Source organism: Anguilla rostrata, chromosome 11, assembly GCF_018555375.3.
Source record: "Anguilla rostrata isolate EN2019 chromosome 11, ASM1855537v3, whole genome shotgun sequence".
Taxonomy (NCBI): Eukaryota; Metazoa; Chordata; class Actinopteri; order Anguilliformes; family Anguillidae; genus Anguilla; species Anguilla rostrata.
In genome coordinates, this window is record NC_057943.1 from 1,548,469 (window position 1) to 1,566,763 (window position 18,295).

At 48.4% G+C, this 18,295-nt stretch overlaps 1 protein-coding gene across 6 annotated transcripts in view; it reads right to left on the reverse strand.

The window, feature by feature from the left end:
- Positions 1-18,295, reverse strand: part of si:dkey-11f4.7 (piezo-type mechanosensitive ion channel component 2) — a 40,778-nt gene that overhangs the window by 14,689 nt on the left and 7,794 nt on the right. For all 6 annotated transcript variants that reach the window (XM_064300417.1, XM_064300420.1, XM_064300418.1 and 3 more), the window contains exons 8-35: positions 17,038-17,203; positions 16,821-16,904; positions 16,645-16,689; positions 15,948-16,068; positions 15,715-15,860; positions 15,107-15,370; positions 13,970-14,081; positions 13,357-13,535; positions 12,670-12,818; positions 12,223-12,390; positions 12,058-12,099; positions 11,918-11,950; positions 11,382-11,482; positions 10,928-11,091; positions 9,618-9,794; positions 8,651-8,800; positions 7,296-7,496; positions 6,674-6,878; positions 6,250-6,351; positions 5,037-5,202; positions 3,650-3,893; positions 3,092-3,188; positions 2,797-2,956; positions 2,358-2,447; positions 1,978-2,057; positions 977-1,048; positions 645-754; positions 28-148 (exon numbers count right to left, since the gene is read on the reverse strand). In XM_064300417.1, the coding sequence (XP_064156487.1) occupies positions 28-148; positions 645-754; positions 977-1,048; positions 1,978-2,057; positions 2,358-2,447; positions 2,797-2,956; positions 3,092-3,188; positions 3,650-3,893; positions 5,037-5,202; positions 6,250-6,351; positions 6,674-6,878; positions 7,296-7,496; positions 8,651-8,800; positions 9,618-9,794; positions 10,928-11,091; positions 11,382-11,482; positions 11,918-11,950; positions 12,058-12,099; positions 12,223-12,390; positions 12,670-12,818; positions 13,357-13,535; positions 13,970-14,081; positions 15,107-15,370; positions 15,715-15,860; positions 15,948-16,068; positions 16,645-16,689; positions 16,821-16,904; positions 17,038-17,203 (3,749 nt within the window). The remainder of the gene's footprint in view (positions 1-27; positions 149-644; positions 755-976; positions 1,049-1,977; positions 2,058-2,357; positions 2,448-2,796; positions 2,957-3,091; positions 3,189-3,649; positions 3,894-5,036; positions 5,203-6,249; positions 6,352-6,673; positions 6,879-7,295; positions 7,497-8,650; positions 8,801-9,617; positions 9,795-10,927; positions 11,092-11,381; positions 11,483-11,917; positions 11,951-12,057; positions 12,100-12,222; positions 12,391-12,669; positions 12,819-13,356; positions 13,536-13,969; positions 14,082-15,106; positions 15,371-15,714; positions 15,861-15,947; positions 16,069-16,644; positions 16,690-16,820; positions 16,905-17,037; positions 17,204-18,295) is intronic.

The following is an 18,295-nucleotide window of genomic DNA, read 5'->3' on the forward strand; positions in this document are numbered from 1 at the left end:
ACACACACACACACACATTGTGCTCACCCTGCTGTGCCTGTAGCTCGTGTCTGGCTCTCCTCCTCTCCTCTTTCTTCATCGCCGTCTCCTTCTTCTTGTGGTCTTTCAGGGCAGCTTTGGAGCTGGTGACCCAGGCCTCGTAAGCCAGCTGCAGAGGACACACACACACACACAGTCATACACACACACACACACACACACACAGACACACAGGCACATGTGCCCACACACACACACACACACACACACACAGTCATACAGACAGAGTCATAAAGACACTCAAACGCACACACACACACACACACAGTAAGACAGACACAGAGACATACAGACACAAAATTATACAGACACACAGACACAAAGTTATATGAACACACAAACACACACACAGTCAAACAGACACAGAATCATACAGACACACAGACACACTTTTCACAGACACAAGCCTACGTTTGTCATTGTAAGGTTGCAAGTTCAAATCCCAGTGGGGTAATGCCCGTGGGGTATGGTGCATAGCCTGTATGTGTGAGATTTCCAACAGAATCTGGATAAAACATTAAAATATGCCACCTGTGATGACAATGTATCCTTAGCTAATAACAACCATAACAATAATAATAATAATAGTACTACAGTTTTTTCACCTGAAATGCAGATTTCTTCTTGGGCAGGGCTTCCTCCTCCTTCTTCTCCTGAGTCTCCTCCTCCTCTTCCTCGCTGTCACTCTCAAACAGGTAGTATTCGTTGGTGGTCTCTGCTCACAGAGTGCAACGTAGAGCGGTCAGCGGGACATTCGGGCAGTGAGCAGACACCCTTACCCAAAATTATGATTGGTCTTGATATTTGTTTTGCACCAACCATTGTTTGTGTTATTAATTTTACATGTGCTAAACAGCTTTCCATTTGCTAAAGGTCTTAGTAAATCAGACCCTAAGTACTATGTGTTTTGGCCAGCAGGGGGCAGTGCTGTACTCACTGGAGGGCTGGGAGACCCACGGCCGCCACCACTGGTTTTCACCGCCTTCCTGTCCCGGCTCACTCTCGCCTCCTGCAAAACACGGCAATCACGTGACTCACAGGTACCCCTCAGCTTCAGCCAGGTACAGCCCAGGTGCACAGGTGTCTTCCAACAGCACTGCTATGAATCAAGATGAAGGGTTTGTGCTGATCGTTTGTTGCTCAGGGATAAATATCCATGATGGCTGCACCTACTGGTGGCAAACAGGAAGTAAAGTGTGAATGTGAAAATTTTGGAAATTGTTCCTGTTTTGGGTAACAAATTGTACTTGGCTTTACTGTCCTGCTACTCTATGTACCCCAGTTATTATGAAGCCTGTAGGCCTGTACTGCTGTAGCCCACCAGAGGGTGCTGTTTCATAAGCTAAACGGGGTTGTCAGACTCCTGTTTGCTGGTTCTCAGTTTGTTTCAGTGCTTCTGTTATTAATTTAAATCGCTTATTGGCTAAACGATCCCCGCACCTTATTTTCACTGACTAAACTGGCTGCTGATTGGATGTAAACCACAAAAAAAAACACTCAAACTCAGGTTTGACATCCCTGCACTCGAACCTTTGGCATAATTGGTTCCCAGTACACTGTGGTGAAGGACCACAAACGCGGTCTATGATTGGGTCAGAGTTCCACACGCAGTCTATGATTGGGTCAGAGTTCCACACGCGGTCTTTGATTGGATCAGAATTCCACACGCAGTCTATGATTGGGTCAGAGTTCCTCACGCAGTCTATGATTGGGTCAGAGTTCCACACGCGGTCTGTGATTGGATCAGAGTTCCTCACGCGGTCTTTGATTGGGTCAAACCTCAACAGCCCAGCCTCCGTCTGTGGTGCGCCAACATCGTCAGGCTCCACCTACTCAAGCGAAGAACCACCTGGCTAAACAGTATAAGGCAGCGGTTCCTTCCGGAAGCTCCCAGTGTACACGTCCCACCTTCAGAGGTTAGGGAGCGATGGACGTTACCTTTCGGTTCTGCCTCCCTCTGAATTGCGGGGTCTCCTTGTCCCGGCAGATTCTTCTCTTTGGACTTAATTTTCTCCATCCTGGAATGGGACAGGTACAGAGAGACTATCAGAAACCACCCCCCACAGCCCACCTGAGAGCATACTTGAGATGTGGAAAAGTACACCCCAGTTTATATTTAATTTAATCTACAGCACAAGCTTCCCCAGGTTCAGTCGTACGTATATTTTATTAAATTGTTATTGTTATCAAAATATTGTCATATTGTCATAATTAAAGAAAATCGTCAAAGCAAATGGCCGAACCATAGCCTGAGTGAGCACAGGCTCCTGAGGCACGCACGTGTGTAAACGAACACGGCTACAACACGCGTGTCTTACTGCTTCTTCAGAGTCTCCACAGACTTCTTCTCCATCTCCAGTCGGGCTGACACGCTCTTCTTCAGCTTGGCTTCAAACAGTTCTGCACCCCTGAGAGAGGGAGGGAGAGAGGGAGAGACAGAGCCACACTGTAACACCTCTTCACCACCAGGGGGCGATCACATAACACTCCCTTATCACCAACGATTGAGCATTTCAAACTGGGGAATGAAGACAGTGGACACAAAAATAATAATGTTTTTTGTGAACAGAAAGGTACTGGAGACAGGAGCCTGTTTTGACTCAAAGCAAAAAAATGTTGCTGGATTTGAACAGGTAACAGTATGACTGTGGCAGTTTCACTGACCTCACAGCGTCGCTAGGTGATGACCTCACCACGGCTCTCGATTATGACCTCACAGAGTCCCCTGTGTTTTTACCTCATTACTTAGTCACTCACCTGGAGGCTAAGATCTTGGCGGCCTTGAGGTCGGACACCACGTAGAGGAAATAATAGCTGAGGAAGACTCTGCGTTGCGCCAGGAGGAAGGTGAAGCAGATGGCGTCCCAGACGATGCCAGCCTCGCCCTCTGGCAGCTCGCACTTGTCATCAGGGGGCGCTGTTGAGCAGATGCAGGATTAAAACGGTCAGTGAAGCTTCACCGTCTCTCTGTCCAATCCAAATCACCCTGTTGGGGGGGGGTTGAACCCCAGGTCACGGGGGAGGCCAGGAGATGAGGGTCAAGGTCACTTACGAAGATCGTATCCTTTGATCGTGCAAAACATGCTGAACGTCTGTATCAGCCAGCAGGCGTTCTTCAATAGGCTATGCAGATACGCACAGGATCCCAGCTGTGAACACACACACACACACACACACACGCATGCAAATACACACATGCACACACGCACACACACGCACACACACGCACACACACGCACACACACACACAAACATACGCACACACAGACACACACATACACACAAACATGAGAATAAAGTACATAAGCTCAGACACATGAAAAAACAAGCACACGTGCAAAACACATGAAATTGTATCTTTTACACTGCAGAACCATTATAAATCATAATATTCCTGAAACAGCTTTCTGCCACTCAGGAACACGCTTACTGAATTTATTCAGTCAAGTTTACCCTACCCCTCAGCAGAGCCCAGCCAACAGACAGACGGACGGATGAACTGGGGGACGGAAGGACAGACAGACAGACGGATGTGCGCTCACGGACAGACGGGCATGCGCTCACAGACAGACAGACGGACGGACAGACAGACGGACAGGTGTGCGCTCACAGACAGCAGGTTCTTGAGGGCGATGACCACGCAGGTGTAGGCGATGAGCCACTCCCAGAGGCGCAGGACGTAGCAGACGGGCTGCATGAGCAGGCTCCCGCCGAACAGCATGAAGTAGAAGCAGGCCACCAGGTAGCCCATGCAGAACACGTTAATGCGCGTAGTCCCCGTGATGAAGATCAGGCACAGCACCAGCCAGAACAGGTAGCTGAACACAAACACCTTCACCATGTCCAGGTAAGACCTGAGGGGGGAGACATGTCAGACCTTCACCATGTCCAGGTAAGACCTGGGGGAGACCCAAACACCTTCACCATGTCCAGGTAAGACCTGGGGGAGACAGAAAACACCTTCACCGTGTCCAGGTAAGACCTGGGGGAGACAGAAAACACCTTCACCATGTCCAGGTAAGACCTGGGGGGGGAAGACATTACACCTGTTGACCATGTGCAGGTAAGACCTGAGGGGGGAAGACATTACACCTGTTGACCATGTGCAGGTAAGATCTGGGGACCTTCACTCAGTGCTTTTTCAATATTGTGCACCTTTTAGAATGTTATGTCGCCGACACCATCATTTGTTGTCAGGGAAAAGTTTTTCTTTTTTTCTCCACTTGGTTATTTTGGATTATTTGGATAAATATGGAGGGGACAGAGGAAAAACTACTGGAAAAAATGAGAAAGTCCTGTCATTTGTATGATTCATCATTGAACGATTATATAAATGCTCAAATGTTGGCTAACAAAAGATCTAAAATTTGTTCTGTTCTTCTTCCTTTGTAATCTCCATAATTTCACTGGGCGTCGCCATGTTTTCATAAATGTAAACATCAGCAGTTTGGCGTCCCGTTACCATAGAGACAATGGAACCCATCCCGCAGGCCTCTGCCAAAGCATAACTGCCAAATGTCGTGCGGCAACTTCATTTCTGTCAAGCAACACCTTTTGAAAGTGTCATGTGACAGAGTATAAATCAGCCTTTACACCTGTTCACCGTTTACAGGTATGTCTTCACAGGGACAGGTTACACCTGTTCACCAGGTAATGGAGCTGACAGGATACACATTACATCTGAGTAAGGCCCCGCCCCCGCAGACACCTCTACAAAGAGAACAAGAAGCAACAGGTCCTTCAGCCGTCAATGAGACCAGTGGCCAAAAGCCAACAGAGAGATAATATACACTTGAGCATGTAAAACTAAATACGGTATTTAAAATTTAATAATATATAACCAAATAAGGTATTAATAACAATATATTTTATAGTTCACCAACTAAAAAAAATCTGGGTGGTTGATTGTTCATCACTGAATGTGAAAGACTGGCATGTCTGGCCGTTGCAAAAGCAGTACGGCGCGTGATTGGTCGGACGCGGCAGCGACCCCTGACCTGCAGTGCAGGAAGTTGTTGACGGGGATGAACTGGCTGATGGTGCCGGAGTCCAGCGTGCGGCTGATCTCCACGTTCTCCCCGGCCATCAGACGCACAGCCGCCCGGTTCTCGTCCTCGAACACCTGCCACTGCAGCGAGCAGCACAGCAACAGGAAGTGGTCATCTGGAGAACAGAGCGGAGGCGGGGTTTAGGCCTGGACAGGAGCGCAGGACCAGATGGTCGACTCTGTTCTCAACACTGAACATTTGCCTCCATCAATTTATTTCAGTTTGATGTCGTGTATAATGACGCAACAAAGGACCAATAACAGCGACAAACTTTCCCAAACATGTTTCAAAGAAACTAGAGAACCCATATCCCAAAGCAGGGGTGTCATCTCTCAAACTCCAGTCCTGGAGGGCCAATGTCTGCAGGTTTAACTCCAGTCTTGGAGGGCTGCAGTATCTGCGGGTTTAACTCCAGTCCTGGAGGGCCGCAGTGTCTGCGGATTTAACTCCAGTCCTGGAGGGCTGCAGTATCTGCGGGTTTAACTCCAGTCCTGGAGGGGCCGCAGTGTCTGCAGGTTTAACTCCAGTCCTGGAGGGCTGCAGTATCTGCAGGTTTAACTGCAGTCCTGGAGGGCTGCAGCGTCTGCGGGTTTAACTCCAGTCCTGGAGGGCCGCAGCATCTGCGGGTTTAACTCCAGTCCTGGGGGGGCCGCAGTGTCTGCAGATTTAACTCCAGTCCTGGAAAGGGCGTTGTGTCTGCAGGTTTAACTCCAGTCCTGGAAAGGGCGTTGTGTCTGCAGGTTTAACTCCAGTACTGGAAAGGGCGTTGTGTCTGCAGGTTTAACTCCAGTCCTGGAAAGGGCGTTGTGTCTGCAGGTATTTGTGATTTCCTTTTGATCAGCAGCCAAATAAGGCCTTTTTAGCCAATTGTTGACGTAAATGAATAATTCATGCCCCAAAAACCAGAAGACACTGTGGCCCTCCAGAACTGGAGTTTGACACTCCTGACCAAAAGCAATGCTACCTGTGTTCCTACATTTGCTAAGGAAACCTGGGCACGTGTTCCTTCACCTTACCATCTCTCATCTCTCATTTGGCGTCTTAAAGGGTTTGTTGACCTCAAAGACTCCAGTGCCTCTAAGTGGCAGCTGTAAGTGAGCAGGAAATGAGACTCCAGACTCTACGGAGCACGTGCAGATGTGTCCGCGTTTAACAGACTCACAGATGATGAAAACAGGGTTTGGTCGCATGGCAAAGTCAGGCAGGTAGAGCCACTTGATGAGGTTAGAGGTGAGAGGCTGGCTGGATGCTCTCCATGGATAATCTACAGAGAGAGAGGGAGAGGGAAAGGGGAGAGGGTGAGAGAGAGAGAGGGGGGTGAGTGAGTGGGTTAGTTGATGTAGATGCTAAGTCACATTGATCATTTTGTAGCATTTATTTTTCATTTGTTAAGTTTGTTGTCTGTGTTATGTCACCATTATGACACTTGTTCTTGTAATGCTTATGGTAATGCCGTGTCACCAGTACGGCATGTAGTTCAAGGGTGTGTTGACCCGGTGTATGGAGTGACTCAAGTGCATTCTAGTCTTTTTCTCTCACAGGCAGCCAATGGCGTGCTGTCCTGAGAGGAGTGGGCGTGGCCTTACCGTGGCACAGAGCGGGCGGGACCCCGATGCAGAGCAGGTACTGGAACACCATCAGGCTGGCGGTGAAGATGCAGTACTTAGGCCACACCTCCCCGATGGACTTCCTGCGGCGACGGAAGATGACGGCCAGCAGAGCGCAGGAATGCAGGAGGGCGTACAGGTCCATCCGCTGGCCAATCACGTTCACCGCCACCACAAAGCACACCTGAGAGAGCCAATGAGCGCAGTGCAGCGAGAACGCACCCGAGTGAGTCAGCCAATGAGCACGCTGTGCCAATAACACACCCGAGAGAGTCAGCCAATGAGCACGCTGTGCCAATAACACACCCGAGTGAGTCCGCCAATGAGCACGCTGTGCCAATAACATACCCGAGAGAGTCGGCCAATGAGCACGCTGTGCCAAGAGTACACCTGATTGTTAGCCAATGAGGATTCTGTGCCAAAAAATATGACAGAAATATTCTACAAACGTCTCAAACCTCAAAGACACCATTGAATTTGTCTGTAGTGGGTTGTGTAGCTATGTGCGTTATTGTGTTAATGCCGCTGTGTTCTCATGGCATACAGAGGGAGAGCGTGAGGACATGCTGAGCTCCAACGGCTGGGAGACGCCAGCGCTCACCTCCAGGCCGAACTTGTAGAAGAAGTAGTTGATGAAGTACTTGATGCAGGGCAGCAGACCCAGGTCCAGGTGCTGGCGGGTGATGCTGTGGAAGATGGTGCTGGTGAGGGGGGTCTTTAGTCCGTTCTGCCATCGGTAGTACAGCTGGTGTCTGTGCACCGTCACCTCGAACACCAGCAGGCCCAGCACCGCCAAGTGGTTCTGCCAGGAGAGCACAGGACCATGGGTTACAACAGTACCTACAGAACCACAGACCATGGGTTACAACACTACCTACAGAACCACAGACCATGGGTTACAACACTACCTACAGAACCACAGACCATGGGTTACAACACTACCTACAGAACCACAGACCATGGGTTACAACACTACCTACAGAACCACAGACCATGGGTTACAACTCGACAGAACCACAGACCATAGGTTACAACACTACCTACAGAACCACAGACCATGGGTTACAACACTACCTACAGAACCACAGACCATGGGTTACAACTCGACAGAACCACAGGACCATGGGTTACAACACTACCTACAGAACCACAGACCATGGGTTACAACACTACCTACAGAACCACAGACCATGGGTTACAACACTACCTACAGAACCACAGACCATGGGTTACAACACTACCTACAGAACCACAGACCATGGGTTACAACACTACCTACAGAACCACAGACCATGGGTTACAACACTACCTACAGAACCACAGACCATGGGTTACAACACTACCTACAGAACCACAGACCATGGGTTACAACTCGACAGAACCACAGACCATAGGTTACAACACTACCTACAGAACCACAGACCATGGGTTACAACTCGACAGAACCACAGACCATGGGTTACAACTCGACAGAACCATCCATCGCTGATCTTGTATTTGCACTGTGAGTCTCGCTGGATAAGAATGCCTGCTACCTGCCGGTAAAGTAATAGCTGCAAAAAAACATCTGTCTTAAATGTTTCAGTCTTGTAATGAAACTTTTTTTTCCCTCACGTCAAAGATATCAGCCTGTTTAAAGTTACCGTTCCCTTGAGAAGTGAAATTTTGTTACCCGATAGGCAAATCTTGAAATTAGTCAAACTGTCTCACCTCAATATTATTGGCAATATTTTTGTCTTATTTAGCAGAACAGTAACAGAAATAAGATTTTAAGTCTAAATATAAGACTAAGCGGCTTGCTGAGACGGACTTGTTTTTGGGTTTGTTGCAGTGCAGCAGTAAGACTAAGCGGCTTGCTGAGACGGGCTTGTTTTTGGGTGTGTTGCAGTGCAGCAGTAAGACTAAGCGGCTTGCTGAGAGGGGTTGTTTTTGGGTTTGTTGCAGTGCAGCACGCACCTGCAGGCAGGGCAGGATGCTGTCCTCACACTTCCTCAGAGCGCCGCACCACGCGGCGGGGTCCACGGGCTCCACGTACAGCAGAGACTTCCTCAGCAGCTCCGCCATGTTCCCTCTGGGGGGCGCTGTTCCGTTCACAGACAGCAGGCGCTGGGGGAACAGAGCGTCTCACTGTGACACACCACGCAACACACACACCACACACACCACACAACACACGCAACACACACACCACACAACACACATACCACACACACCACGCAACACACACACCACACAACACACACACCATGCAACACACACACCACACAATACACACACCACACAACACACGCAACACACAACACACGCAACACACACACCATGCAACACACACACCATGGAACGCACACACCACACACACCACAGAACGCACACACCACACAACACACACACCACAGAACACGCACCACGCACACCACGCAACACACACACCACACACAACACACAACACGCAACACACGCAACACACACACACCGCGCAACACACACCACACACCATGCAACACACACCACGCAATGCACACACCACACAACACACGCAACACACACACGCCACGCAGCACACACACCACTCAACGCACACCACTCAACGCACACACCATGCAATGCACACACCACACAACACACACTCACTACACACTCTTTACACACTCTTCATAACAATGGCTGCAGTGCAGTGCAGTGGTTGGGGAACTGGGTTCGCTACACACAGGTTCAAATCCGGGTGGGACACAGCCATTATACTATTGACCAAAGTACCTATCCTGAACCAGTTGTGTAACTATACAGCTGGATAAATGGATTGTGTGTAAAAAATGTCAGCAGAGTAATTTGCTTTGTGTATGAGTGTCTGCTAAATACCTAAACGTAAATATTATTATAATAATATTATTAGCAACATTATTGCAGTCACGTAATGACTGACCTCGGTGCAGTTTGAAGAGTATTCCTCCGGTTTGATGACTTTCAGCTGGTACATCATTTTGCAGACGACCATCACGCACGCCCAGACCGAGGACACACTGGAGGCCAGGGGGCGGAGCCGGGAGATGGGCAGGGCGAAGGACCAGAGAACCAGGAAGAGGTAATTCATCAGGGACACCTGCAGCGCCCGTAAAAACAGAGTTTAAATGAAGTTATATTAGTCAGTCACACCTGGAGCAGTCAGGAACATAAATTAAATACAGAGCTGTTGACACCACAAACAAAATGTATTTTTAATGACAGAGATATTTAATTGTATTTCAAATCCTCTATTGAAACCCTTCTTGTTTGAAATCACAATAACTAGCATAGAGAGACTTCCACGTACATGTCAGTGTGGAGACTACGCCTATATGTCTACTGTCCAAATGTAGTATATGGAGAGACCCCCCATATGTCTATGCGCAGAAACAATGCCCATGTGTCTGATATAGAGAAACTGCCTCAGTACAGAGAGACCACCTGTATGTCTAGGTATGGAGAGACCACACCTTATGGTATAAGATAGACTGCCCACATGTGTAGTTTCAGAGAGGCTGTGCACAGGTCTAAGTTTCAGAGAGACTGTGCACAGGTCTAAGTTTCAGAGAGACTGTGCACAGGTGTAAGTTTCAGAGAGACTGTGCACAGGTCTATGTTTCAGAGAGACTGTGCACAGGTCTAAGTTTCAGAGAGACTGTGCACAGGTCTAAGTTTCAGAGAGACTGTGCACAGGTGTAAGTTTCAGAGAGGCTGGGCACAGGTCTAAGTTTCAGAGAGACTGTGCACAGGTCTAAGTTTCAGAGAGACTGTGCACAGGTCTAAGTTTCAGAGAGACTGTGCACAGGTCTAAGTTTCAGAGAGACTGTGCACAGGTCTAAGTTTCAGAGAGACTGTGCACAGGTCTAAGTTTCAGAGAGACTGTGCACAGGTCTATGTTTCAGAGAGACTGTGCACAGGTCTAAGTTTCAGAGAGACTGTGCACAGGTCTAAGTTTCAGAGAGACTGTGCACAGGTCTAAGTTTCAGAGAGGCTGGGCACAGGTCTAAGTTTCAGAGAGACTGTGCACAGGTCTAAGTTTCAGAGAGGCTGGGCACAGGTCTAAGTTTCAGAGAGACTGTGCACAGGTCTAAGTTTCAGAGAGACTGGGCACAGGTCTAAGTTTCAGAGAGACTGGGCACAGGTCTGTTTCAGAGAGACTGTGCACAGGTCTAAGTTTCAGAGAGACTGGGCACAGGTCTAAGTTTCAGAGAGGCTGTCCGTGGCCCTGACCTCCCGCAGAGAGACCCAGATGATGCAGGTGGAGACGATCTTCATGCTGTGGATCTCCAGGAGCCTCCAGCCCAACACCTGCAGCCTCTGCACCAGCAGCAGGGCCTGCAGCAGCAGCACACTGGCCCTGTCCACCACCAGCCCCCACCGGCTCACTGGCTCCTCTGGGGGGGGGGGCAAGGACACCGCACAGGCCAGGTCAGAGGTCAAATGGAGCTCATCACCACAACCCTATCAATGGAATTCGCTTTCACAGGTACGTTTCATGGGCCACCATTTTGTAACTTGTTGTATACATGCACACAAAAAATACTGTAATTTTTACATAAAAAATGTATTTAATGGGCTAAACAAGCACAAAATGAGAGAACTTTGTGGCATGAAATTCAATTTTATCATAACAGAATTGAATTGTTGTTCATGCAGAAGTAGGGGAAGGGCTTAAAGAACTGACCAACTGACTGCTTATCAGATTTCCCAGGATCCTTCTCTCCGCAGGTTGACATGCTGTTCAGAGTGTCCATACTGTCAGCACCCATCTGCTCCTTAAGCAGCCTGAGTCAGGAGCAGAGATCAGCTTTATATCCCTCACTCACTCATTCATACAGAGATCAGCTTTACATCCCTCACTCATTCATACAGAGATCAGCTTTACATCCTTACTCATTCATACAAAGATCAGCATTACATCCCTCACTCTTTCTAAGAGAAATCAGCTTTACATCCTTACTCATTCATACAGAGATCAGCTTTACATCCCTCACTCATTCATACAGAGATCAGCTTTACATCCCTCACTCATTCATACAGAGATCAGCTTTACACCCCCACATTCATTCATACAGAGATCAGCTTTACACCCCCACATTCATTCATACAGAGATCAGCTTTACATCACTCACTCATTCATACAGAGATCAGCTTTACATCCCTCACTCATTCATACAGAGATCAGCTTTACATCCCTCACTCATTCATACAGAGACGTACCGTTTCTGAAGTTTTTCAACATTTTCTTTAATGCTGTTGGGGGGGAGAGAGAGAGAATGAGCAGAATGAGTGTCTGTGAAACGCAGTGTTTACTCCCTGACTCTGACAGCCAATAACAGAGGAGTCGGTGGAACACTCACACTTCAGAGATCACATTCACCGAGTTTCTGAGGTCCTCCTCGCTGTGGCAGAGAGAGAGATACAGATAGAGAGAGAGAGAGGGAGAGGGAGAGACAGGTGGTGTTAGTGGAGTGCGGTGGAGGGGTGGAGGAACTGCATGCGTGTCGCTCGGTTCGGCTGCACACCTGGACCCGCCCTGCCGCACAGGTATGTTGTCCAGGTCGGTGAGCTCCAGGAAGTCGGTGTTGAAGTAGTGCAGCTGCAGAATGCAGGCCAGCAGGAACATGGCGGGCAGCAGGATCCGCGCAAACAGCTCCACTGTGTCATACTGCTCCAGGCCCAGGTCCCGCAAGCTGGGGCAGAAAGAGGCCGGGAAAACTACAAATCCCAGCATGCACTTGTGTTGCAATTATTGTTATGGCCACACCTGTCCGGCCGGGTGATGAAGTTAGAAGGAGCATTGCAGCAAGACGTCATCACAATATGTGCTTCAGACTAGGATTCATACTATATGCTACACATGCATAAAATATTGCAACCTTCAGGATTCATATACAGCGCTGTGATATGATGTAAAATATTGACGTAAGCGGAATTCCTCGTTATTGTGGGGGCGGGGCTCCCAGGCTCACCCCTCCTCCGACATGCCGATGATCTGCTGGAACATTCCAGACACGCTGTTGAACTGGTACATGTAGATGAAGATGAGGACCACCATGGAGTACCCGACCACCACGGCCCAGAAGTACTTCAGCATCCTCCTCCAGACGTCGTAGCGCACCTGGGGGTGTGAGGGGCAGCCATCACTAACACTTCACCCCAAAATATCTGCACATACTGTAGACTGAGGCGGGAAACCACACCTGTATGCTCTCCCCAGAGAACAGAATCATGGACTAGTCCATTTGCCCATGCCTAAAGGGTCTGTTTGCTTGGGTAAGACATGGAAACCACCTCTACTGATTCTGCAGTATGTTGGTAACAATGAATGGAACAGCAACAGTGGTGAATACCTTCAGGCTATACCACCATGATACAGCTAAGGAATCCTGGACATATGTTCATAAAATATTCACCAGTCACCATCCCGGTTCTGTTTCATATCACCAACAAGCTCCATGATTGGTGGAGCTCCTCTGGTTTCCATGTGAAAGGTGACATCATGACTGTCTTACCCCTGCTTTATTATCCTGGAGCACAATAAGACTGGGGGTGAGGTATGGGGGGGTGGGCTCAGATGTAACCACTCAGAGAAGAGAGAGGGAGGAGATTAGGATATGAAAGGGGTTGAAGCAGGTGTGATGGAGGAGGCGGCCCACCTGATAGAGGACGAGGCAGAGGAGGAAGAGCATGATGTAGAGGATTTTGTAGACCATGACCTTCCCGGAGAAGCTGACCACGAAGAACATTGCGCAGCAGAAGAGGATCCAGTATTTAACCAGGGTGCCCTTCACCAGCGCGCCCACCAGGGTCATCAGAGGGGAGGCCTCGCTCTCCACTGGGGGGGGAGGGAGGAGTTATAAACTGCACTACAACATGCGCCTTTTAATTTTCATTAACATTTTATCATCGGTATCTATTGAGTATTTAAGTTGAGTACACTGAATGAGAAAGTTGTTAAGTTGTTTCTCTAAATGTAGTGTACTTTAAAATCCCCGTATTATACACTTATTTCCAGGGTTTCGCTGAGCGTGTTCGGGAGCGCACTTTCAGGAAGTAAAGCATACTTTTTAGGAGGTCCCACAGAGAGGAAGAGGCGGAGCCATCTTTGGGTCCCACAAATCTGAGAGGACACTTCCACAGTACAGTTGGAAAATAGTATGAAGGAATTTTTTCACATAATGCCCATATGTTTAGTAGACAGTATATATTTGAGGAAACAATAGCTGGAGGCTGTTCCAGACACGGCCTCAGACTGGATGGCGCTCTCACCTGACGGCTGAACTTTGACCTCCTCTAGTGCTTCCTGTTTAAGCATCTGTGCTTCCTTTTTCTCCTTCAGGTTCTGTCGCTGTAGCAACCAGAAGCTGAAGGCGTAGCAGACCTGTGGGTGGAAATTGGATCAAGACGACGTTAACAAAGAAAAATCCTATGAAAATTGAAAGAGGAAAAGAGTTTAGGGTTCAGAACCATTTTTCAAAAAAAGAGTAACTGCAGAAGAAGTCCATGGGGAATAAGGTTACTGCAGTGGAGTGGGGAATCGGTGAATGCATCATATGATGATGGCGCGGTAATCTATATTTATTACAAATGGCCGATTCGCAAGCACACACAGGAGAGTCATTTAGGAAGCCGTAGCGTACAGCTAGCAGATATTGACCCGGTATTGCATATGGCAGGGCTACCAGAGCTCACACAATCTGCACAAATGAATCATGTAATGAAAGCGTAATGAAGTCTGTGCTCCGGTGAGAGAGTCTGTAGTGCGTTGGGAATAATTACATAATTACATCAAAACCGCTGACCTCCACTATGGCGTGTTAATGTGATTGCTTTGAGGTAGATAAGACTTCCTCAGTTTAAAAAAAAAAATGGTTTAGTGTGTTCAGCGAACTATATTTCTGTAGTAATTATTTTATAATGTGTTTATCCTGAAATTAAACTTCAGCTCAGGGGAAAATGTGATTGAAAACATTCCCCAGGGGATGTACAAAAACGTGCTGCATCAGTTGCAATACCCCTGTTCCTATTCATGGACTAATTCTGCACTGTGACCTTGGCTTTTAAACAGGTATAAAGGTGTCTTGGGTCTGTGATTCTGTCAAACAGCTATAAAGATGTGTCAGCTTTGTGACTTTGGCTCTGTTAAACAGGTACATGCTCTGTGACCTTGGCCCTGTTAAACAGGTATACAGGTGTCTCAGCTCTGTGACCTTGGCTCTGTTAAACAGGTACATGCTCTGACCTTGGCCCTGTGAAACAGGTACATGCTCTGACCTTGGCTCTGTTAAACAGGTACATGCTCTGACCTTGGCCCTGTGAAACAGGTACATGCTCTGTGACCATGGCCCTGTGAAACAGGTACATGCTCTGTGACCTTGGCCCTGTGAAACAGGTACACGCTCTGACCTTGGCCCCCAGGTGCAGGCAGGGCGCGTGGTAGCTGCGCAGGTCGAAGTCGTTGAGCACGGCGGCGGGGAAGCCGGGGTAGAGCTCGGCGCGGCTCAGCCGCAGCCCGCTGACGAACGCGCTCACCACCAGCGCAGTACCGTACACCGACAGGATGGGGGCGCTCAACATGGCGTAGCGTCGCCGGTCCCGCATGATCCAGATCACACACGACCACACCAGGAGGGCAAAGGTCAGCCAGCTGTTATACGTGATGCTCCATATCTGGAGCGACAGGACAGCAAGGTAAATATTAAGACCTGATACCGTTGCTTTTCTCCTTAATTTGTAATGTACGATTGTATCAGGGTGAGCTACTCGAGAGTGTTGAGTTGAATTGAATGGAAACATTTATTTGCCTTTTCAGGGATTTCCATTTTTACAAAAGAGTGTTTTGTTCACATACAGTTAGCTCACAGTGCTACACAGGCCACACACAGACATTCAGACAACAGATCAACAATATAGCCCGCATATTAGTTAACTGTGTGTTTGCTCCGCTGTGTTAAGACACATATGTTGCATTAAATTGCATAACATTAGATCACATTGGACAGCAGGACGTTTACCATCATCACAATGAGAGCGCTGATGTAGCTGTGCTTCATCACCATCTGCCCAAACAGAACCAGCCCACTGGGCCCGGCCGGGCTAGGCTCGGTCTCGGTGATGCCGGTCGTAAGCCCCTCCCCAAAGCTCTTCTCCTCCTGGGAATCTGAGAGGGGGGGAGAACATGCCTGTCCCACACGTGTCCTGTCAGAACCCCATCCCAAACAGAGACCCCTATTAGATGGTACAGTACCGGGTGTGTGAGACTGCTGTCTTCCGTAGACTGGCAGGGAGTAGCACGTCCTGTCCATGGCTGACATCACTTCCTGTTCGCCGGGTTCTTGCCATGAGTTGTTCAACAGCATCACCATTGGCTACAGAGGAACATAGTTTTTATCATGTAGTACATATCATACACCAGAGACCAAAAGGCTTACTGACAGAAATGCCTTCTAACTCCACAGGTTTTACACAGAGAGGGAAATGTCACCAGATATATCACCATATATTGGTATTTTAATGAATATATTTACAGGCAGGGGTGGAAAGTCCAGGGTCAGAAATTAAAAGTCCTGCAGTGTGTTTCTTCCTCCCATTAACTCAGCCAGCTGATTCCACAAATTAGCTCTCCCTCCTGGCTGAAGAATTACGCTAACTAGCGAATCCAGGTGATTGGAACAAAATACTAGGGAGGACTTTTACTTTCTGAACCTGAATTTCCACCCCTGGTTACAGGTTGTCAGGGAATCACTACAAGCTTGTGATGGCAGACCGAAGTCAGAAACATGCAGTCAGGTAGAAAAATGTAGGAGCCCTGAGAGAATTTTGGAATAAACAGATGACTTTAGCAGAAGCTATCAGCACAACAATAAAATTTAAGATTTAAATTACGCATCACAGAGATGGTGCGTGAAGGAGATGGCCTCCTCGAACCCGGTCCCAGAACGTACCTCGTCTGAAAGGCTAGTTTCGTCCTCGTCCATACTGGCTAGCAGCTGCAGAACACAGAGAATTCTAATTTTTCAAAACTTTAAAAACTGTCAAAAATTTCAAAACTTCAAAACTTTATTGATGAAGCCCTGCAGTACTGCTGACTGCTCCCCAGAGGGCGCTGCTCCTGCCTCACCTTGGCCTTGTCCCCTGCGAGCCACAGCACCCCCCCGAGACCTGGGGGCTCATCAGAGATGCAGGGTCTGTGCTTGGGCGTGTCCTGATTGGAAAAGCAATGAAATACTCTAACCAAACCACTGTTAATAAACCCTGCAATTACATTATCAAACCTGTTAATTAGTTAATTTAGCGAAGGTGGGGGGGGGGGGGGGTGGCGGGGGGTGTAGCGATACCTCTTCCACTACGTGGACCCACTTGTGCAGCATGGCCACCAGGGTGTAGTACAGCATGAGCACCACCAGGGGGCTGACGAACACGGGCCAGGTGACGTCCGGATGCAGGCCCAGGCGGTGTGGGTCCGAGCTGTTGGTCCGGATGAAGGCCGTCATTCCGAAGAGCCTGACGCACGAGACCGGGAATATCGGGAAGAGGGAGGGAATGCACGGGACACACACGTAGCCTGTGTTAAGCAGGCAGTACACTTCGTAAGAAGTAGAACTTTTTAAGCAAAACGAAGCAATGAGAACAACTGAAGAACAAAAAGATGCAATGTTGTGTGTTCATATGGTGCAGTGTGCGACGGCCTCCAGGGAGAACTTTTGGAAAACTACTTTCTTGTTCTCCGACCTCCCCTCTCAGCTATTGGTCCAAATATCATAGTTGGTTACGTCACGGTTGAGAGTTCAGAGGGCAGAATTCACATGCTAATGTACGGAGAGTCAATGCCAGTCTCTCTTCTGTAGAGATGGGAATTCTGTGAGTTCCCGCATGTTTGATGCATGGTGCTACTCGTTTCAGCAAGTCATCAAAACACCTACCACACATTCGGAAATAAGAAAAAGTGGACCCCCTCGTCTAAACTCACATTTGCCGAATGTACAGACAAAACTCCCATTCTCCGTCCTACTCTGATTTAGAGGGCGAACGTACCATCTCCTTCGCCTTTTTTTCTTCTTTTGCATAGCTAGATAAACTAAAGCCACTTTAAACTTTTTGTTTTGTGTTGTGATCTCGCGTAGCCCTTCTCTTTATACATCCATGGCGTAGCCGTGAGATGAAGGTCCGGGCGAGATTCCAGCCCCGGTTAATAGCTGCCTCATAATTATTCACGCCCCAGCGGCGTGGAGTGACTTTAAACGGTGCGGTGTTCTCACTGAGTGTACCGACAACAGTGTCCGTGGACAAGTTCGCCGGTGGTTCTCAATCCTGAAGTTCTTACTGAGTATACTGCCAGCTTTAAGCTCCCTTTACAGTCAGGTCCTTCTGAATATCAACAGACAGGATTTACTGTACTGCTCCCAATGATGACATTCGCTTTGGACACGATCCCACAGCACACAGTGCACCTGTGAAAGACACCTGGAGCAGACACCTGCACATGCCCCTGTCACACACAGGCCATTCTCATCCAGTCAGCCTTATTTTATAATGAAAGCTGATATTTTCAGGAAGGATGTCTTTATCAAGGAAGTCCTTGTGCAGCATATTATT